Source organism: Entelurus aequoreus, linkage group LG01, assembly GCF_033978785.1.
Source record: "Entelurus aequoreus isolate RoL-2023_Sb linkage group LG01, RoL_Eaeq_v1.1, whole genome shotgun sequence".
NCBI classification, from domain to species: Eukaryota; Metazoa; Chordata; class Actinopteri; order Syngnathiformes; family Syngnathidae; genus Entelurus; species Entelurus aequoreus.
The window spans coordinates 35,653,077-35,677,774 of record NC_084731.1 but is presented as its reverse complement, the minus strand read 5'-3'; the positions used below and the strand labels follow the sequence as shown (position 1 = coordinate 35,677,774).

Genomic DNA, 24,698 nt, shown 5'->3' with positions numbered 1-24,698 from the left:
GATAATGGCTCTACCTCCGTCACCCTCTTCAATGGTACCGTCATCAAAGCAACTATACCTGCCAGGTACCTTTTCCTGGAAATTTAAAGAACTTGACATAACCGTATGTATTGAGTCAAGTGCTGATGACTGTTTTCTTGATGAGGATTTTGTTAAGATTCAGAGCATACCAATTATACCTTTTAGATTTTCTCAAAGTCATACACTCCATTTAGGCAATGTACTGTTTCAGACCAAACCACTTACGCTTCATCGCGAGTTGGGTAATCATGTCGAAGAGCGCACATTTTTCGTCATTCCCTCTCGCTTGTCCTCGGGCTAACCTAGCTTACCACACACAACCCTCATATAGATTGGAAAATTCACACTCACGAATTGGAGTGTGTTTTGCCATTCCTGCTGCCTCAAGTGCGCTAGCCCACGCTCGGTTGCCACTAATGCTACCATGTCTGATGAGATCGACATCACACATATTCCCCTGCCTACAATTATCTCAAAGAGGCGTTCAGTAGGACCTGTGCAATAGCGCTTCCACCTCATTGACCGTACAATTGTGGTATCAACCTTGTTCCACAGGCTGCATTACCCACTACCCAATTATATGATATTCTACGGCCTAAGCACGAAAACCTCAAAGAATATATCACATCGTCTCCATCTTCCGTTATCATCCGACTTTCCTCTTTTCCACTTGCGGCTGGATTCTTTTTTTGTTGAGAAGGACAAGTTTTTCTGACCATGTAGTGATTACTGGGCGCTAAAGGATATCACCATAAAAAAAACAAGTATCCTCTGCCACTACTGCACTCGGCCCTTAGCTACATTAATCATCATCACCTTACCATCTCGTTCGTATCCAGGAGGGCGACAAATGGTAGATACTTCATTTATGTTCTGTAACCTGCATAACCAAGCTGTAGTGACTTGGTTATTGAAAGAGCGAACACTGAGGAATTATTTTTCTAGCGTACTAACACATCGCCTTGCGACAGCATGCTGCAGCATTAACCGTAAGGTATCTTCTGCTTCAGCAGCTGAATGTCTTTTGACTTTGTACTGCACAACAAAATGCGATAGAACACCAATTTGAACTGACATGAAAAAACATGAGCAATTATATTACAGTATCTATTAAGTATGAGCAGACATTTCATGTTTTGTTTGTAAACAACCAGCTCAATTGTATATAATTGTAATAATAAGCATGATGTGATGCATGTATCATAATCAATATTTTAGTGACTCACTTGATGGACAGTTGTCTGTTTGGTCAAGCTGGCCAGTGACATTTTTTCCCAGTTGATTTGGGTAAGCAATCCATTTATGGCAGAATACCTTGGCTCCAAGTTCCACATTTACACCAGCAAGTCATGCCGACCTCACTCTCTCGGCTTCCGTATGCTCCAACGTTTCACCCTCTCTTCATGTTCGCTAAGTTGCTATAACCAGCAGTTCAACCTTCATACGATGAGGTTGTGAATCCTCATTTGTCCCAAAATAGCCATCTTCCTTATCTATTACAAACAGGGGTGTCAATTTTTTTTTATTTTCGAATGAATCACGATTCTTATTTGTAACGATTCAACCGAATCAAATACTGATTTTTAAATAAGTCCAGCTACTCAGACAAATCATATTGTTGATGGAGATGCCCATATCTACTGTACAGATTTACTTTAGAAAAGAGAAGTGTGAGATACTTCTCTTGTTGCCTTATTTGTATTTGACTGTATTATTAAATGTTTGGGTAGAATTGTATTTAACAAAAACTGTTTTCTTTTAAATAATAAATCAAATTTATCACAGCTGTTTATCTATTTTATGGAGGAATGTAGTTTATCACAGAACTGGCACCCAATGGTATTAAAAAAGTATTAATTTTAAATCAAGAATCGTTTTGAATCGATAATCGATTCGGAATTGAACCATTACCCCCTAGAATCAAATCGAATCGTGTGGTGCCCAAAGCTTCACAGACCTAATTACCAAGTCTGCCATGATTACAACACACTCATGTTTGTTGCCGGAAGTGCGTTGCTATGGGCACCAAAAACAATGCGCCCAGAAAAGAAGTTACGGCAATATTTAACATGACCAACATATGGTAAATATTTAACATATTACATATTGTTATGAATGTGTCCGTTACTACATTATATATATCTACATATAGCTTGTATATTGATAGAGGGTTTTGAAGTTATTTTAGAGAGCTTAGAAAGCTACAATGGTGACTAATATTAGCCGCATCTTGCAAGCGTTTCTTTTTTTTTATCCTAAAAAAAAAGACATGAAAGTTCTCGTCACTCATAATGATTGTGAATGATAGGCAACATTCTCAAAAAAAAGTGCAGTTTCCCTTTAAGATGGACAAACACTTTTCAAGTGTAAAACGTACATAGAGAATGTCTGCAACTTGTGGACAAAAGAGCTGACAGTGGACAATATCAAAGCTTTGGGGGTGTTTCTTTCTGTAATAATAAATATTACTTCTATTACTTATAAATAATTAAAACAGTAAAGTTATTTGACAATGAGCTCTGAGTATGTGCTTTTACTGCCACCGAGTGTATTCCCTTATGTCTAGGTAGGAAGATAGAAAAAGAAAGAACGAAAGAAAGAAGAAGTGGGGAAGGAGCTGAGGGAAAGAAGGGGATGGAAGGAAGGAAGGAAGAAAAAGGAAATGAGGAAAGGGATAAGGAAACAAGGGAGGAAAAGAGATAAGGAAAGTAGGAAGAAGGAATGTAGGGAAAAAGATACGAAAAGAAGGAAGGTAAGAAAGGAGATTAGGAAGGAATGAAGAGAGGTAGGTGAGGAGAAGAAAGGACAGGAAAACAAGGAAAGAAAGAAGGTAGGAAAGGTGATATTAAAGTAAAGTAGGTATGGAAAGAGAAAAAGAAAGAAGGAAAGTAGTTGAAAAGGAAAAGGAAAGGAAAGGAAAGAAGGAAGGTAGGAAGGGAAATAAAGAAGGAAGACAGATAAGGAAAGCAGAAGGGATGGAAGGTAAAAAGGAAGACAAGAAAAGAAAGAAGGAACCAAGGAAGGAAAAAAGGGTGAATGTTATTTTTTTTTAAAAGCTTTAAAACTTTGCCACTTTTGCCGCAACTTTTTTTAAAAAGCTGCAGCAAATTCAGCCGTTTTAGGTTGCAACATTCTTTTTGTCATTAAATACTGTACGAACTTTGGTCACATGACAAAAATACTAGCGCGAATAATGAGTTAAGAATATTTGTCATTATTTAAAGAAGAGATAGTGCAGGTGTACCCAATAAAGAATTTTTCCCAGCTTCACTCATCCAAGGAGGAGAAGAGCAGGAAATAAATAACATAATAAAGAGATGGATAAATAATCATTATTAATGTCTGCCTTATTGCTATGGCAACAAAATCCTCTGCTCTGATTGGTGCTCGGTTAGGTTGCCTTTTTTGTTTGTTCACCGGCGGGAGTGAACAAATGATTATTATGTTGTCAAAGCTCAGCTGTCAATCAACCAATTTTTCACACCTCTGTTCATTTCCTCCTGAAAATGTATAACAATGTATTATTATAAGATCATTTATAAGCTTTGTGTTAGTTTTGGCTTCCTGTTGATAATTCACAGCTCATCTTGGACACAGGAAATTAAGATTTGATGTTCCAGCGTTCGATTGTCATCGGACAGAAAATAAGCCATTTGTATTCATAACTGGATGGAGTCAAAACGTCTCGTTATTGTGTATTTCACATTTTTTAGTCCAGATTGGAGAATACCACAGGATTAAATCTTCAAATTTCCAATTGACTTTTGTTGTCTTCTTATTGAATATTATACCTAAATATAAAATAAAATATATATACATCAATAAGTTACATATCATATTAACATTTGTATTCATACTTTCATTCATTCCCACACTGGTTATTGACGAGTAATGATGAAACGTGTTATGCTTATTCTATGGAGTTCTGTCCATGAAGCAATGATCTTGCAAGAGGTTAAAAAGATGTACAAAAATGATGCCATGTTGCATATATGCAGAGAAAATATGACTCATTTCTAATAAACAATTGTTTTTCCTGATTTTCAGAATACCTATGAAAAATACATTATATGCTGTTTGGATTAATCATATTTCTACTACTATCCTACATTGCAACCCTGACTTACATACAAATTAATAATAGATGAGGTCCCCAAATTGCGACTCGGGGGCCCTTAGCTGGTTCTTGTTGGCCTATTAATAATGTTGTACAGTGTTCCCTTGAAACTAATCTTACAAAATAACAAAATGGTAATGAGGAAAACGAGGATATATAGATAATTTTTATAACTTTAGATTTAAAAGGTTTGACATAAATTAATTAATATATATATTATATATATATATATATATATATATATATATATATATATATATATATATTATATGTATATATATATATATATATATGTATATATATATATGTATATATATATATGTATATATATATATATATGTATATATATATGTATATATATATATATATATATGTATATATATATATATATATATATATATATATGTATATATATATATATATATATATATATACATGTATATATATATATATATATACATATATATATACATATATATATATATATATATATATATATATATATATATATATATATATATATATATATATATATATACATACATATCAGGGTTTCCCGCAGCACTTTGTTGCGCCTAAACTAAAGTCTTAACAAGCTGCTCCGCTTAGTTCTGCCTCTGCCTCTGTCAGTAGGTCTCTGCAGCACCCAGCATTGTCCCACCCACAGAACCATCTGATTGGTTACACGCAGAGCGGTAACAGCCAATCAGCAGTGCATATTCAGAACACATGTAACAGTGCTCAGGCAGGCAGAGAGGAGAGACGGTGGGGTGAGCAGAAAGCTGTTTAGCAGGTGAGCATAATGCAGCGGACTCTCCCCTAAATTATAATAAACACTTCCAAGTCAACTACTAGTAACATCACTATGAGCCCGTTGACCTTCTAGAAACATAAGCGGCCGCCCAGCTCGCTCACAGTCCTTGAAGTGAAGGCTATTTAGCTTTTAGCGTGCTAACGTTAGCTCACTGTGCGGTGTGTGTGCGTGCGTGTGTGTGTTACAGACAGCAAAGCCCTGTCTGTCTGAGAGAAAGACAAGCATTATTGACCTACAATTAACAACAAAGTTATTTCACTTTACCTTTTTCTGTGTTGATTGTGCTGTGTTGAAGCAGCAAAAAAGGACATTATGTTAAATGAAGAGTTTCCTGAAACTGTCTCTGATAGTTGATATAATAATGTAACTGCATCATAAAGCCTACATGAACTCCATGGTGTTCAGGGATGAATAGTCTCTCCTATTGCTATTGTCCTATTTTTTCAGCTATAGTTACATTAGTCATTAGTAATGTAGCAGTTTAGTTTTGAATGGCAGGGTCCCTGCTATCACATGTTGATAAAAATATAATATTTACATAATAAAAATCAACTACAGGCTTCCCAAATGCTGTAATAAATTAAGCATTATGAGTTGGGCATATGTCAGCATGTGGCCCCACTTTTAAATCTTTTTTTCAAACGCTTATTGTGAACGCTTACTTATAGTAAGTCATTAATTTGACTTTGTAAGTCATTATTTTGACTTAGTAAGCCATTATTTTGTCATTATTTTGACTTAGTAAATTACTAAGTCATAATAATGACGTACTTAGTATCTCAGGTAACTAGGGCTGTTTTGTTTTTACTTTACGGAAAAAATATTGAGATGTATATCGTATACGGAAAAAATATCAAGATATATATCGTATATCAGGGGTCACCAACCTTTTTGAAACCAAGGGCTACTTCTTGGGTACTGATTAATGCGAAGGGCTACCAGTTAGATACACACTTAAATAAATTGCCAGAAGTAGCCAATTTGCTCAATTTACCTTTAACTCTGTTAACTCTAATAATTAATGATATTTATCTTTGTGGAAACACTGATCATCTTAATGATTTCTCACAATAAATATATAAAGAAACAGATAAATATCAATATGCAACACTTTATTTTTATATTTTCTCTAAGTGCACATTTTTCAAATTGAACATTTTCAAATGATCACTTCTAAGACAGTCTTGTGAAATCACAATATCCCATTTTAACTAGCTAGCCACTAACATTTTTTAACAAATCATGAATTACTTTGCACCATGTTTGTACAAATAATAACTCATGTAAAATACAAAAGTAAACTCTCAAATTTTTAAATCATGTCACACTTTGAACTGGACACCTAATCTGTTATCTGTTTCTTTGTCAGTTAGTGGGAAGCCTGGCATTGCATGCTGTTAACTAGTGTGTTGTACTCTGGTGTGTAACTTGACACTGCAACTCTGAGTGAGTCTTGCAGATGTGCATCAGTGAGGCGTGTTCTGTGTTTGTTCTTGATGAAGTTCATGTCAGAAAAGGCTGATTCACAAAGATAAGATTTTTCCTCATTGTTTGCGGAACCTTCTTAATCTTTTGGACATATTTTCACAGCAATCTGGCCTTAAGCTTAATTATGATAAATCTAAAATGTTAAGGATCGGAAATCTAAAGGGAACGTCCTTTCGAATGGAACGCAAAGTGCCTGTTTTGTGGACAGATGGACCAGTTAACATACTTGGTGTTGTTGTCCCAGAAAATCTGGAAGATCTAGGCTCAGTAAATTATGATAATCGACTAAGAAAGCTGGACAAAATTATGCAATTATGGAAAGGGAAATCCTTAACCTTGTATGGTAAAATGTCTATTGCCAACTCGTTAATTATTCCTCAATTTATTTATTTGTTTTTGTCATTACCAGCTCCATCACAAAACTTGTTTAAGATTTATGAGCGGAGGGTCTTCGATTTTGTCTGGAACGGCAAAACAGAAAAGATTAAAAGAAAGGTTTTGTACAAAGAGTATGAATATGGGGGCCTGAAACTTCTCAACCTTGAAGCTATGTGTCTGTCTTTAAAAGCATCAATTGTTCCAAATATGTATTTAAACATTGAGTGGTACACAAATGTCCTGTTGGACAAAAAACATGTACTGTATCAAAAGAAATTGTACCGTTTTTTACAAGTGATCCCCTCCCAGAGAGTCTCCTGGGAAACATGGCGGGGTTCATAAAGGAAACAATCCACTCATAGTGGTGTTTTCAATTTTATGTGCCAGAAAAAAGAGACGATATTTTGCAGCAGTTAATATGGATGAACTCTAATATTGTAATAGATGGAAAGCCTTTCTTTTGGAAAAATATGTTTGAAAGAGGAATCATTTTTGTCAATGATATTATCAATGAGAATGGTAAAATTATGAAGTATGATGAATTTAGAGCTATGTATGGTGATGCTTGCTCAAGCTTTTCATTTTATCAACTAACTGGAGTAATTGGGAAAAGATGGAAACAAATAATTAATTAAGGAACTACTAAATTATTAGTTTGTAAACCTCTAATAAGAAATTCTAGTTGGCAAAAAGGAACTAAAATAAATAGAAAAATATATAATTTTTATTTAATAAAGAAATCTTTGAAGGCTGCCTCATACAACACAAATGGAAAATGGGAGGACTTTTTTGACTGCCCGTTGCCATGGGATGCCATATTCAAACTAATCTATAAAACCACTATCGATGTGCAAAATCGTTATTTTCAAATTAAAATTATTTATAACTTCTTACCAACAGGGAAAATGTTAAAATTATGGAATATGACAGAGTCAGATGATTGCCGATTTTGTTGTCAGGAGCCTGAATCCACCCTGCATTTATTTTGGTATTGTCATATTGTGTCTTTGTTTTGGGTGGAAGTTGAAAAAACGTGTTTAAGGATTGGTTTGTTTATGAAGTTTAATGTGGTTTCTGTTATTTTAGGAAAGTTCATTGACAATCATGATTTAGTCAATTTAATTATAGTACTCGGTAAAATGTTTATTTTTAAGGCCAAAAACAGATATTCACTTAGTATTACTTTCTTTAAAACATTTATTCAGTATTTTCTAACTTTAGAAAGTTACATGGTTGAAAACGATAATGATGCCAAAAAACATTTAAAAAAAGATGAGAAGTCCTCAAAGGCTTATTTTGAAAGTATAATTATGTTTATAGATTATATGATATCTGTTGTTGTGTTCCCTAATTTGAGTGACCTGGACATAATCTGGACTGTACATAAATGCTTAATTTGAAAATGTAATTTTGTTTATAAATTATATGCAATCTGTTGTGTTCCCTAATTTTTTTCTGTGTACATGAATGAAGGTGTGTGTTGCTGAGTCCGACTTGGACATTATCTGGACTGGGCCTGGTTTAAAAAAACCTTTAAACAAATCTAATTTCATTGACAACCTGGTCTGTTGAAGATAAGGCCCTTTTTTAAAAAATAAAATAAAATAAGATAAATAAATAAAAAACATTTTCTTGGATAAAAAAGAAAGTAAAACAATATAAAAATAATTACATAAAAAATAGTAATTAATGAAAATTTTAGTGGACCAGGAGCCTATACAATCATGTGTGCTTCAGGGACTGTGTCCCTTGCAGATGTGTTGTCTATATTGTGGGAACCAGAATATTGGTAGCAGAAAGAAATAACCCCTTTTGTGTGAGTGGGTGTGGATGAGTGTGCATGGGGGAGGTTGTTTGGGTTGATGCACTGATTGAAAGTGTATCTTGTGTTTTTTCTATGTAGATTTAATTTAAAAAAAAAAAAAAAAAATTTTTTTTTTTTTTAGAACAGGCCCGCGGGCGACTCATCTGGTCCTTACGGGCGACCTGGTGCCCGCGGGCACCGCGTTGGTGACCCCTGTGTATATCATCATTCAGCAAATGGAGCGGAAAACACAACCAAAAGTTGTAGGCTTCTTCACGAGAAGAAGCCGGCTTACTTCACCGCAGTCTGTAGTCTATTGCCCCCCGGGCTGTGGTGGCAACGACGAGGTGGAGACGTGATGGCGACAGGCCGAGTTCACCGATCCTTACACCCACCCACCCCCTTCCCCGGTCCCTCCCTCTGGAGAGTCACCACCTTAACTAACACATTTTCTGGGGGAAACACTGCATACATATATATATATATATATATATATATATATATATATATATATATATATATATATATATATATATATATATATATATATATATATATATATATATATATATATATATATATATATATATATATATATATACATATATATATATATATATATATACATACATATATACATACATATATACATACATACATACATATATGCATACATATATACATACATATACATATACATACATATATATGTATGTATATATACATATATATATATATATATATATTATACACTACCGTTAAAAAGTTTGGGGTCACATTGAAATGTCCTTATTTTTGAAGGAAAAGCACTGTACTTTTCAATGAAGATAACTTTAAACTAGTCTTAACTTTAAAGAAATACACTCTATACATTGCTAATGTGGTAAATGACTATTCTAGCTGCAAATGTCTGGTTTTTGGTGCAATATCTACATAGGTGTATAGAGCCCCATTTCCAGCAACTATCACTCCAGTGTTCTAATGGTACAATGTGTTTGCTCATTGGCTCAGAAGGCTAATTGATGATTAGAAAACCCTTGTGCAATCATGTTCACACATCTGAAAACAGTATAGCTCGTTACAGAAGCTACAAAACTGACCTTCCTTTGGGTAGATTGAGTTTCTGGAGGATCACATTTGTGGGGTCAATTAAACGCTCAAAATGGCCAGAAAAAGAGAACTTTCATCTGAAACTCGACAGTCTATTCTTGTTCTTAGAAATGAAGGCTATTCCACAAAATTGTTTGGGTGACCCCAAACTTTTGAACGGTAGTGTATGTACGTCTGGAACGGCTTACCTTTGAGTGTTAGACAGGCCTCCTCTCTTCCTGTTTTTAAATCGCTCTTAAAAACATACTTTTATTCCATGGCTGTTAACACTGAGTGACCTCCATCCTGCTATGGCGTCCCACAATGCACCTGCTGTGAACCAGTTTTTATGTTTTATTTATTTATTTATTTATTATCGTGCTCTGTTTGTGTTGTGGTGTGCTTGCTCGTTTCTCTTGTGTTATCTTTTAACCTTCCCATTGTACAGCACTTTGGCTACCCCTGTGGTAAATTTTAAATGTGCTTTATAAATAAAGTTGATTTGATTTGATTTGATATATATATATATATATATATATATATATATATATATATATATATATATATATATATATATATATATATATATATATATATATATATAGATATCACAATGTGATCCAGCGACCCCCCGTGACCCCAAAAGGGACAAGCAGTAGAAAATGGATGGATGGATGGATAAAGACAAAATATATAGACATTAGACATGTCAAAGCAGGTGTAGATATAGCCAGCCATATAGACATATCAGGAGCAGGTGTAGATATAGAGCAGGGGTCACCAACGCGGTGCCCGCGGGCACCAGGTCGCCCGTAAGGACCAGATGAGTCGCCCGCGGGCCTGTTCTAAAAAAAAAAAAAAAAAAAAAAAATTGAAAAAAAAAATATATATATTTTTTTTTTTTTTTTTTTTTAAATTAAATCTACATAGAAAAAACACAAGATACACTTTCAATCAGTGCATCAACCCAAACAACCTCCCCCATGCACACTCATCCACACAAAAGGGGTTATTTCTTTCTGCTACCAATATTCTGGTTCCCACAACATAGACAACACATCTGCAAGGGACACAGTCCCTGAACACAACATAGACAACACATCTGCAAGGGACACAGTCCCTGAACACAACATAGACAACACATCTGCAAGGGACACAGTCCCTGAAGCACACATGATTGTATAGGCTGCTGGTCCACTAACATTTTCATTAATTACTATTTTTTATGTAATTATTTTTATATTGTTTTACTTTCTTTTTTATCCAAGAAAATGTTTTTTATTTATTTATCTTATTTTATTTTATTTTTTAAAAAAAGGGCCTTATCTTCAACAGACCAGGTTGTCAATGAAATTAGATTTTTTTAAAGGGTTTTTTAAACCAGGCCCAGTCCAGATAATGTCCAAGTCGGACTCAGCAACACACACCTTCATTCATGTACACAGAAAAAAATTAGGGAACACAACAGATTGCATATAATTTATAAACAAAACACTTTGCATTCCATTCGAACGTTCCCTTTAGATTTCCGATCCTTAACATTTTACATTTATCATAATTAAGCTTAAGGCCAGATTGCTGTGAAAATATGTCGAAAAGATTAAGAAGGTTCCGCAAACAATGAGGAAAAATCTTATCTTTGTGAATCAGCCTTTTCTGACATGAACTTCATCAAGAACAAACACAGAACACGCCTCACTGATGCACATCTGCAAGACTCACTCAGAGTTGCAGTGTCAAGTTACACACCAGAGTACAACACACTAGTTAACAGCATGCAATGCCAGGCTTCCCACTAACTGACAAAGAAACAGATAACAGATTTGGTGTCCAGTTCAAAGTGTGACATGATTTAAAAATTTGAGAGTTTACTTTTGTATTTTACATGAGTTATTATTTGTACAAACATGGTGCAAAGTAATTCATGATTTGTTAAAAAATGTTAGTGGCTAGCTAGTTAAAATGGGATATTGTGATTTCACAAGACTGTCTTAGAAGTGATCATTTGAAAATGTTCAATTTGAAAAATGTGCACTTAGAGAAAATGTAAAAATAAAGTGTTGCATATTGATATTTATCTGTTTCTATATATATTTATTGTGAGAAATCATTAAGATGATCAGTGTTTCCACAAAGATAAATATCATTAATTATTAATAATAACAGAGTTAAAGGTAAATTGAGCAAATTGGCTATTTCTGGCAATTTATTTAAGTGTGTATCTAACTGGTAGCCCTTCGCATTAATCAGTACCCAAGAAGTAGCCCTTGGTTTCAAAAAGGTTGGTGACCCCTGATATAGAGGTTATAGAGCAGGTGTACATATAGAAATATAGACATTTCATGAACAGGTGTAGCTATAGACATATCAGGAGCAGGTGTATATATAGATGTTATAGAGCAGGTGTAGATATAGACATATAGACATATCGGGGACAGGTGTAGATATAGACATATAGACATATCAGGAGCAGGTGTAGATTTAGACATAGAGCAGGTGTAGATATGGACATAAATACATATCAGGAGCAAGTGTAGATATAGACATTATAGAGACGGAGTAGATATAGACATATAGACTTTATAGAGCAGGTGTAAGTATAGACATATAGATGTATCAGAAAGGTGTAGTTACAGACGCTATAAAGCAGGTCGCTGTATAATGCATATGTTCCTTGACTACACTTAAATGTAGAATATATGTAGAATATATTTATATTATTCATATATTATATATATAACATATTGTATATATTATATTATTTATTATCATTATTGTCTATTGTGAGCGAACTGTGGTGCTGAATTTCCCCCAGGGATCAATAAAGTACTTTCTATTCTATTCTATTCTATTCTATATATACAGACATATTGACAATATAGAGCACGTGTAGTTATAGATAGAATTGACTACAGTCAATTTGTTGACATATTTTGTGTAATGTCTTTCAGATCCTGGCCATCATCTCCATCCTCTTCATCGTGTTGTCTACCATCGCCTTGTCCCTCAATACTCTACCAGAGCTTCAGGACACAGATGAGTTCGGTCAGTCCACTGACAATCCTCAGCTGGCCCACGTGGAGGCAGTGTGCATCGCCTGGTTCACCATGGAGTATCTTCTCCGCTTCCTCTCATCGCCCAACAAGTGGAAGTTCTTCAAAGGTCCTCTGAATGTCATCGACCTGCTGGCCATCCTGCCTTACTATGTCACCATCTTCTTGACGGAATCCAACAAGAGCGTGTTGCAGTTTCAGAATGTGCGCCGCGTAGTCCAAATATTTCGGATCATGCGAATCCTTCGTATTCTGAAGCTCGCTCGCCACTCCACAGGGCTTCAGTCTCTGGGCTTCACCCTCAGGAGAAGCTACAACGAGCTGGGCCTGCTCATTCTTTTCCTGGCCATGGGCATCATGATCTTCTCCAGTCTAGTGTTTTTTGCAGAGAAGGATGAGGAGGACACCAAGTTTAAAAGCATTCCGGCTTCTTTCTGGTGGGCGACCATCACAATGACCACAGTCGGTTATGGAGACATCTACCCCAAGACTCTGCTGGGCAAGATAGTCGGGGGTTTGTGCTGCATAGCCGGAGTGCTGGTGATAGCGCTCCCCATTCCAATCATTGTCAACAACTTCTCTGAGTTCTACAAGGAGCAGAAGAGACAAGAAAAAGCTCTGAAACGCAGAGAAGCCCTGGAGAGAGCAAAGAGAAATGGTAGCATCGTCTCCATGAACTTGAAGGAGGCGTTTGCCCGTAGTGCAGAACTGATGGACGTGGTGGTGGAGAAGAATGAGAGGTCTCATGATAACCACCTCTCACCCAATCGTTGGAAGTGGACGCCGAAGAGAGCAACATCAGAAACCAGTTCCAACCGCTCCTTCAACACGCAACACTTAGGATCGCCTGAGAAGAATCAGGACTGCAGTCCTCAAAAGTTGAACGTTCATAAGCTGGAGGAGATGTACGCCCAAATGGCCAAGACTCAGTCACAGCCAAACCTCAACGCTAAAAACAGAGCTTCCAGGGTCGGAAAGTCAAGAGATGAGATCGAGCTTGGTGCCATGCAGGATCACCGTCCATCAACGATGGCAACCAGAGAAGGCGTCGGCGACATGAAGAGTCTGTCCAGCATCGACAGCTACATCAGCTGCGCTACCGACTTCCAGGAGAACCTGCGACACCCTCAGAGTTCACCGTTGGACCTTTGCCATAGTAACAGTCCGACTATAACTTGGTCACAGAACACCTGCGGTGCGCCCACACTGACACCCACCACTGTCACCAAACCGTCCTGCTCGGAAAATGCGAGAAAATTCTTGTTCTCCAGCAACGCGTCAAGAAGCTTCTTCTCCAAGGAAAGCTGCCGCAACGACAAGACGTCCGGACCGTCGCCGCTGTCGGACAGCTCCGTCCTGTCCGACCACTCTTTGCTCAGCCCCCAAGTGTCCGTCTACACAACGGCCAGCAGCAGGACCCCGCCCAAGTCTCCAGAGAGTGCCGCCTTGGCCCCCACCGTCTTCACCTTCCACGACTCTTCGATCAGCAAGTACATTGACGCTGACACGGACGATGACGAGCACCTGCGAGACATCTCTGACGCCAGTCCCACAGATCGCCTGCTGAGCGGCTCCAGCCCAAAGCGCAGCATTAACATCAACTACCAGCGAGGAAGCAACCATCTAGAAGCAGCACACAAGATGCTGGCACAAAACTGCCTGTTCCCTCGTGAGGGAACGTGTGGACTTCCTCACGAGAACCATGTGGGACCAGAGATGGGACGCAGGTAAAAAAGACGTCAAAATACTTTGGACAAAAGCCACTGAGTGTTGAGGTTGGAACTACGGAGAAGAATGTTCTGGAAACATCCAACCAGAGACAAAGGACACAAAGTCTCACCTTATAAACAGGAAAAATACGGAGGACGACTCTGGGAATAAAACTAGGAACTTCACTGCCCCTTTTCGACTCATTCCAATTATTCCGCAAGACAGAAATGTAGCCAGCAGGTCACATGACGATCACACGACATGTGCTTGTTAAGTCCTCGCTGCCCACAAAACACTTTTTGTAGTCTTAACGATCCAGGAGAGCTAAAAAACCTTCAAGCGGCTTCTTCTCACTCTTCATTCCCAAACCTGGCCTTAGTCATCTTCATCTGTGCATGTGAGCGTGCATGTGAGGATGACTGCCGATGGACGATAATTCATGTAAAGATTGTCCAAGCTGATTTATTTTTTATAGCTAAGAGCAAAGTAGATTTGTCATAATCAACGCTAACGGTTGCTAAGGCTTCGAATACGAGATCATTCGTCTGAAGCTTCAGTATTTTGTCACATGACATTTCAACATCGTCACTGTTAGCTGAGTCGTTCATAATACGTGACGGAAAAAAACAGTTCTTTATTGTTTTTATATCAAACAATACGCACACAGGCCACTTTATTAGGTACACCTGCGCAATTCAATACAGTGGTCGACTCGATGCAGCGCAAGCTCTGACTGTGTCAGGAAGTGTTGTTTACCAAATATTTACTACTAAAGTACACACTCCGTTGAGATTACACATCTGAATCATATCATAACATCATATTAACTATGATGCCACCTTGTGGACAGAGTGAAAACATCAAGCTTATTCCTCCTTGTAATTCAGGACAAACACACCAAATGTATAAAAAAACAACTAAAAATGTAAAATCATTTCAACTGTAATCAAATGAATGAATGTATGAAATGCACTTTAAAAATAACAATGCTCAGTTTTGATCATGAATCTGTTAAAGCAGCTGAGACAGGCTCCAGCACCCCCCGCAACCCCGAAAGGGACAAGCGGTAGAAAATGGATGGATATATGAATTATATTATAAATACATGTTTTACCAGCTGCCTATTTACTGTTACGTACTCTCTGTTACACATTTCAAAACAGGAAGTGAATAAACTATCCATATAGACAAGAAAAAAGGTAGAATTAATTAGGTTTTGCTTCTCTGCTCCTTATAAAAAATGTTGGATTGTTGAAGCTTGATTAACTGAAATGCCTGATAAAACTAATACACAAATACATAACTTCATGCTGCCACTGCTACACTTTCAGCATAAAGTGTTCTCTCCATTATTGCAGAGTGTTCGATTAATTTCTGTAAAGAAAGTATTTAGTGGCTGAATATTACCGTATTTTCTGGACTATACAGCGCACCGGGATATAAGCTGCACCCACTACATTTTAGAAGAAAACATATTTTTCCATGTATTAGCCGCACCTGACTATAAACTGCTGATAAGTTTATTTACATACCTTAATTGCAGAGGTGTGGACTCGAGTCACATGACTTGGACTCGAGTCAGACTCGAGTCATGAATTTGATGACTTTAGACTCGACTTGACAAAATGTAAAGAGACTTGCAACTCGACTTAGACTTTAACATCAATGACTTGTGACTTCACTTGGACTTGAGCCTTTTGACTTGACATGACTTGCTACTTTCCCCAAAACCTAAAGCTTAAAAAGTTATTTGGGAGCGCTCCGTAGCTTTCATTTTGTACGTGTCTGTCTATCAGCGTGTGTGCTGCGTGTCAGCGTGTGTGCTCTCAGTACAACAGCCAATCAAATTAGATCTACATTGTTTTCATCACACAGCATTGATCCAATCAAATTGCAGGACAACCAATGAACAAGAGTTGTCAAACAACGCGCCAGTGAGAAAGATTTATACCAAAGTTGGTTTCGTTCGTATAAAAACTACGACTTGGTCAACGAATTGCCGTATGCAAATCACGCAGTTCGAATATTACAGACGGAGACGCAACAACTTCCAACTTCGTTCGACATTTGAAGTTGCACAAAAAAGGGTAAGTTTTGAATGTAAGATAACGTTTATTGGCTAAGTAACATGACTTTTATTTGCTGTGTAGTTAAATCAGTGAGGCTGTAAACTCACTGCTAACGTCATAACCATAGACATCTTATAAGGGTACACAGCATCGAGCGCTACTGCCTACTGGCGCAGACGAGACGCGGGGCCGCCATCTTGGAGTGGTGATCCGCTCCACTCAGTGCAATTCATTTGGCAGGAGCAATGAACTGTCAACGCATTTAATTCATTTTACCTCACTGAATACCACTCATTTTCACGCGCTTTTTTGTCATACGTGTAGCTATGTAAGGGACACATGTTTTATTATTCATAGTTTGCTTAACAGTAATTGAATATTCTTATACGCTATAAGTGACCAGACGTCCGAGATTAAAACTGGGAATATAATCCCAGAGAAGGGGGGAAAAAACGGTCAGCTATTTTTAAATTGAAGAAACAATATGATTACGTTATATATACATGCTACATAAACAATGTATGAATACATTAGATATCTATATATCTTATAGACCGTATCTCTGTTGCTGCAGCAGCAGAGAGTTTATTCTGTCGTGACACTTTGTATTGATATTTTGTATTACATTCTTCCCTTAAATGATCATGTTTACAGTGATTGTTATATATGTATTTTTTATGTATGTCGCTTTGGATAAAAGCGTCTGCCAAATACTTAAACATATATAAACACCTGAAAGTCTTTATATCAGCTAAAACCACCAATCTGTTTCACTGGATTCAGAATAAAACCAAATTCTGTTTTACCCAACAATGTTAGTATTTGAATATTGTTACTTGAAGACTTATTCCTGGTTACAATTATACTGTTAAGAAAGTATTGTCTTATATTTTGCCTAAAATGAGAATGCATTATAATCAATGGCGGCTGGTGAATTTTGTTTTAGGTGGGACAGAAAGTTTGTAAACCAAACCCCTGTAGGGGCGTCATCCTCCCCCAGAAGATTTATTTGTGATTTTCACATACAAATATTGAAGATCTTTGCTCCTTCTCAACTCTGTGGTAATGTTATTTTCATAAAATACAACCAATAGTACATTAATGTTAAATCTTACTTGTGAAAAGTAATCTCCCGATTCCTATTTTCAACAGTCCGCTCATTTGAGCAGGAAAACGCTGAACACCAGCCCGGGATCTTTGTTTTCTACCTGTCAACTGTCAGTTTAGGGTGCTCGCCGGCTCCTCATCACCACTTCAAGATGCAAATTGCTCGCGTCACAGCAACCAATATTGCGTCTACTTATAAGATGTTTATGGTTATAACGTCATTTCAAACACGGCAATATGTTGCGTCCACTGCAGTTTGCTACCTTATTCATACTTTTTGTCAAGTGATTTTTTAAGCAGGGTTGCATGAGGTACCTATACATAACGTTACGTTAGTCAATGTATCACACACAGTAACATAACGTTAGATGGCGGTCAGCAGCACCGCGTATTTTAGCCACCTACAAAAAGACAAACATAGTCAAATAAAGGTCAGTTAAAATATATACTATATTAAGAATATGTGTACATATTGCATAGGGCCCTGACATCTAAAAAGTACAACTCTGTTCATTATGTTCATGTATTTGTTATGTTTTTCATGTGTACGCACACATCAACACACATACAGTATGAGATGAGATCAATGAGATAAGGTAAGAACAGAATAGAAACTGCTGTGGAACTAGTTACAATGCAATATGCCATGGAAATACAATGTTAACACTTTTGTACAAATAAGTACAGTTGCACTTGTTTTTGCAAATGTGTTTATTCTGTAAAGGAATGAGTTGAATGTTTAAAATTGTTTAAACTATTAAAATGACTGGTTAATAGTGCTATTATGAATTGCAATGTCAGTACTATTTTCTTTCCTGCTATTTCAAATGCACTTGTTTTAATAAATAAATACAGCGGTTTAAAAGCATACACAATCTGTGTAAAAATATTAGTCTGTGGTCAAAAGGACTTGAAAGGACTCAAAACTCAAAATGCAGGACTTGTGACTTGACTTGAGACTTTCCAGTCTTGACTTTGGACTTGACTCGGGACTTGCCTGTCTTGACTCGGGACTTGACTCGAGACTTGAGGGCAAAGACTTGAGACTTACTTGTGACTTGCAAAGCAATGACTTGGTCCCACCTCTGCTTAATTGTTTCCAAACGGTGTCTGTAACACGGCAGTATCAGGAGTCATCTGAACAGGATTCATCGTCATGGACCCACTAAACAGACTCAATAAGTGTACGGTGACGTTTTGGTGAATGTACAAAACTGAAACAATACAAAGAGAATGCCATTGTTGGTTAATAATACTAATAAAAACAATCATACTTGTGTTAGCATGGTAGCTAGTGCTAACAACGCTAGCTTCATTACATTAACATAGCACCTACAAATATGCACAAAAACACTACGACAGACATAACACATGGGACGGTTTAGTAAGTAAAAAATGGTTTTAGTTATGCTGTAAAACTTACAATTGTTGCTTGGAGTCGAATAGAAACACTGAAGACGACTAGAAGACTGAACTGTACTTCTAGTAAGTTTAAAGAAAAGTCTAAACAGAAGCTATTGCAGCACCTGCAGTGAACAATTTCGTCCAAAAGATGGCGCCACAGCACCAACAATAACACACTTATTCAGTGTTTTTTTTTTTTTTAAGTAACTGTTTACTTCATGCACAACCTTAAAAGCATTTAGTGTATCGGTATGTGGGATTAAACTGTGGAATGGATTCAGTAAAGAACTTAAACAATATACTATCATGAGCCAGTTTAAGAAACGGTATAAGCAGATGTTTTTTACTAAGTATACTAAAAACTGTTGAAGCAAAGTGACTAATATTACAATCATATACTCATTGTGGTACTGGTTAGAATATGAATAAGTTCCTCTTTACACTAATTTAATCCTTCTGAATTATTTTCACTTTGTATATCTCGCTACCATTTATTTTTGTTTTTATTTTTATCTTTGCTGCTTTCGGCACAGTGGTGGGACCGGACAATCCCTGCTTCTTCCCACGCCTTTTGGACGGTTGCTCATTTAATAGCTGTCCGTCAGCGAAGAAAAATACATAAATGAGCTGCACGGTTTTATAAACCGCAGGGTTCAAACAGCCTAGGAAAAAAGTAGCGGTTTATAATCCGAAATTTACAGTACGTACATTTAACATATTTTATAAGTCCTCCACACAGGTTTCACATACATTTTTAAACTTCAATAGGTACTTAAAGTACTTAAAAATAATGTATTTAAATATAAATGTACTCAATGGTACTTTAGTGTCCAGGATGTAGTAGTAGTAGTAAGTGAACTGTGAAGTGTGGCGGGCAAACTGTTCTACACAAATACTGTATGTACTACAATGTATTTAGATTGCAAAACTATTTTTCGAATTATTTGATCAAGTTACTGCGTCATGAGCTTAACTTCATAAATTATTGTGAACACGAGGTGTCACCAAAATTAAATTACGACTCCACTTCAACTTTTAGACAGTGTAAGTCCATATTCAACGGTTAATAATAAGTAGGTTAGTGTTCTCTGACTAATTTCACTTGATCAAACCTTTTCTAACATTCCACACTACAAAATAATACAAGTATGTAGGATTCCTGCGGTTATCGTATTATTCGATCAATATCGGTATCGGCCGATACTTTAGGCTGCGATATCGATATCGTTTAGGTGGGAAAAGTTGTATTGAGACACAATAATGAATAAAAACTGGGGGTGTGGGAAAAATCGATTCGAATTCGAATTGCGATTCTCAAGTTGTGCGATTCAGAATCGAATCTCAATTTAAAAAAATCGACAATGCAATCCAATTCCAAAACCAAACCCGACCCAGCAACACTCAGAACTGCAATAAACAGAGCAATTGAGAGGAGACACAAACACGACACAGAACAATCCAAAAGTAGTGAAACAAAAATGAATATTATCAACAACAGTATCAATATTAGTTACAATTTCAACATAGCAGTGATTAAAAATCCCTCATTGACATTATCATTAGACATTTATAAAAAATAAAAAAAAGAACAATAGTGTCACAGTGGCTTACACTTGCATCGCATCTCATAAGCTTGACAACACACTGTGTCCAATATTTTCACAAAGATAAAATAAGTAATATTTTTGGTTCATTTAATAGTTAAAACAAATTTACATTTTGCAATCAGTTGATAAAACATTGCCCTTTACAATTATTAAAGGTTTTTTCAAAAATCTACTACTCTGCTTGCATGTCAGCAGACTGGGGTAGATCCTGCTGAAATCCTATGTATTGAATGAATAGAGAATTGTTTTGAATCGGGAAAAATCGTTTTTGAATCAAGAATCGTGTTGAATTGAAAACAAAAATCGATTTTGAATCGAATCGTGACCTCAAGAATCGATATTGAATCGAATCGTGGGACACCCAAAGATTCACAGCCCTAGTAAACACTATTTGTAAAATTTTTATATTTTGGAAAAACTGCCTTAAAGCTGGGAACAACGGATCGAGCAGATAAATACAAAAATAGATACCTCACAAAGCATTTCAGCTTTAAAAAAGGAAAAGGCCAAAATGTGACCTGTGCTTGTGTAGGTGTACCTAATGATGTGGCTTAATCTAAACCCACCAGCTGATCATCACTTTAAACAGTAGCAAATGTTCAGCATGCATTGGCCTGCTTTTGAGCGATGGGAAGTACAGTAGGAGGCTGTACTGTAGGTGATAATAATGATGATATTGTACAGTCAATTTAAGGATGTATACATCATTGTATTGATTATTTGTACTCAGTTCAACTGCACATGAGCTGTAACACAATAACACACACAAACTGAAACATACAATACTGTACATGCATATACAGTGTATATACATATATACATGTATGCATACATTTATATATGTATGAATGCTATATATACAGTATACCTGCATCCAAGTAGGTATACTTAGATGCAGACGGTCGCCATGGCTTGGTTGCCATGGTGACCTGTACAAGAGCACACACACATGCACACACACGTGTCTATGTCCCGTCTATGTAGCACACTTTGAATTGTGTTTCTGCGTCACACAGCAATATTCAAATAAATAGTGTAGTATTAGGAGAGTAATGATGCACTTTAGTGTCTCATGCATCAAAAAATGCCTTTAAAGACGTACGGCCCTTTAAGAGAAACCAGTAAAGATGCATATAATTTACCAGAACCTTGAAAAAAATGACATCTCATAGTGTTTCTTTTTTTTTTTTTTTTGAGTACATTGAAGGGAGCATGAACGTGAAAGGAATAACAATGAGTGTGTAACTCTGCGTATGTGTGTGTGTGTTCGAGAGTTAGAGCGAAGGATCGTGTGACACTTAATAGAAAAATAATCATGTCTACATGACAAGGGAAAGCCTCCACATTGACGACATCCCAGTGAAGTACTAATAGATATAGTACATACTATATATAAATATGATTTATTTTTTTACCCCTCATCTTTGTGGCGCCCCTTGAAGAATGTCACTCTCAGCAATTAGTAATGTCGCTAAAAGCAGCAACTATTTTGTGTGTCCATTTTCATTCAAGCACAAACTGAATGCAACTAATAATTTGTAAAAACGTTTAGCTGGAAATGACACAAAGTAGCAATAAAGTTACTTTTTATGCATTTACAAAATGATCCTTTCTAAACATGGACCAAATGCAGCAGCTTGAGAAAAATGAAGAAACATAAAAGCTTTAGTTTTTTAATTTATCTATTCATTTTTTAACCGCTAACTTAGTTATGTAAAAACTATGAACTCATATTCACTTCTTAAAGTGAAGTGAGGTGAAGAAAAAGCAGCAGCTTCAAAAAATTAAGAAAAGCTTATTTTCCCGACATGCCAAGCTAAGATGAAAGGAGTTGTTTTATTGCTGCTTTTAAAGATTGAACACATTCTGGGGTGAACAGAAATTACGCAGCAGAAAAACTTTTTTTCAGGAAGTTGTGGATAATAATAATCATCATAATATTAATAAATGCAGATTATATTCCCCTCCGTGATCAGATGTTTGGATTATTAGATATATCTGTAATGAGAAAGAATAACATAATTGTATAAAACTTGTTTTTTCAAACTGAAAAAAAGAAAATAGTTGTTATAGTGTAAAATTAATATTTTGAACAACGTCTCAGTCGTTTGTTGCTTTCTTTGTTTCATTTTCAAGCTAAAAGAAAATTAATGGAATGTTTGTTTTTCCGATAAATTGAATACTTGATGAAAAAGCACACACATTCCCACTAATGTATGACAATAAAAATGTATTTCATTTCCACCAAAGAAAGGTAATATTTCATAAGTATAATATATCATTAAGACTATCATATACATATTGATGATAATCCATAGTACTTATTCATGATAAATGCTTCTGTCATTCATCTTGATTTTCACAGACTTTTAATGCACAAATTTGATTCGCAAAAGTCAAGGCCAATGTATGTCCAACATTTTAATCATCACATTTTATTGATTACTGACGATTGCCAATCATTATCATCATTTTTTGTCCAATCACAGAAACAGTCAGGGATCATTTGATGACAATCAATACTTCAACAAAACATGTTTTGTCACATGAATTTGAAAACATTTGACACAAAATAGCACTAAATAACATATATATTATTATTATTATATTATATTCAGCATTTTATTTCAAGTAACCCAAATCACATCTTTAGTTTTCTACTGATTTTGTTGCACAATCTTGTCAAATGTTTCTTGTGACTTAATGAACGTTTATTATCATTTCAGATTCTGTTAAATTTGGCGACATAAAAACTACATTCATGTTCCGAATGTGACATTAATTAAGGTGACTTTATAGTCCACACTCAAGAGCAGGAAAAGTGAAATGTTACGGATTTGAAATGTTCAAAACTTTTAGGCTGCACTCACACTTTGCTGCGCTTGATATGAACCCTGGTGCGGGACGCCTCGTTTGGTCAAGTGTGAACTCTGGTGCGCACCAAACAAGTCGACCGAGACCGCTTGAGAGACGTCTCAGGGTCCGCTTGTAGGGGAACTCTGGCGCGGTTTGCTTCACTCAAGGTCAAAAGCGAAGGCTAAACAGACCAAAGACATGGAGAAGTGTTAAAATGACAGACATGAAAAATGTATGTGCGTGCGACAACTCTGTCAAAGTATTTTTACAAGCTTTTCAGTTTTTCATGAAAGCCAAGATGCTAAATGTATGAAAAAAAAAGCACTCGGATCCTTTTAGAAATCCTGAATCCAGATGGTGATCAGGATCAGCCCTTAAATCAAGGGGCGGTATGGCATAGTGGGTAGAGCGGCCGTGCCAGAAACCTGAGGGTTGCAGGTTCGCTCCCCGCCTCTTGACATCCAAATTGCTTCCGTTGTGTCCTTGGGCAGGACACTTCACTCACACCGGTGAATGAATGGTACGTGAAATGAATTATATTTATATAGCGCTTTTCTCTAGTGACTCAAAGCGCTTTACATAGTGAAACCCAATATCTAAGATACATTTAAACCAGTGTGGGTGGCACTGGGAGCAGGTGGGTAAAGTGTCTTGCCCAAGGACACAACAGCAGTGACTAAGATGGCAGAAGTAGGGATCGAACCTGGAACGGCCACTCTACCAACCGAGCTATACCGCCCCAGGTGGTGGTCGGAGGGGCCGTAGGCGCAAACTGGCAGCCTCGCTTCCGTCAGTCTACCCCAGGGCAGCTGTGGCTACAAATGTAGCTTACCACCACCAGGTGTGAATGAATGATGGGTTCCCACTTCTCTGTGAGCGCTTTGAGTATCTAGTAATAGAAAAGCGCAATATAAAATCTAATATTATTATTAAATCGGACCACTCGTTTGCTGAAATTTGATCAAAATCCACCCATATACTTTTGTGTTACTTTGCGGACTAACAAAACCCAGTGAATACATAATTCATAGAAGGTTAAATTAAATTATGTTTGTGTTGGCTGCAAGAAGGTTCGCTCTTTGCATCGCTCTCAGCCCCTTTGTTTTGTAGCGGAATGCAATCAACGGAGTGAAGTTTCTTGTCAGTCATTGACTTTTTTTCTTGTTTCTCATTTCTGACAT

The 24,698-nt window shown here is 36.5% G+C and overlaps 1 protein-coding gene across 2 annotated transcripts in view; it reads left to right on the top strand.

The window, feature by feature from the left end:
• kcnb1 (potassium voltage-gated channel, Shab-related subfamily, member 1) overlaps window positions 1–17,222 on the top strand; it is a 166,548-nt gene extending 149,326 nt beyond the window's left edge. For both annotated transcript variants that reach the window (XM_062049226.1, XM_062049233.1), the window contains one exon: window positions 12,663–17,222. In XM_062049226.1, the coding sequence (XP_061905210.1) occupies window positions 12,663–14,495 (1,833 nt within the window). In that variant the 3' untranslated portion in view covers window positions 14,496–17,222. The remainder of the gene's footprint in view (window positions 1–12,662) is intronic.
• Window positions 17,223–24,698: the final 7,476 nt, after the last annotated feature.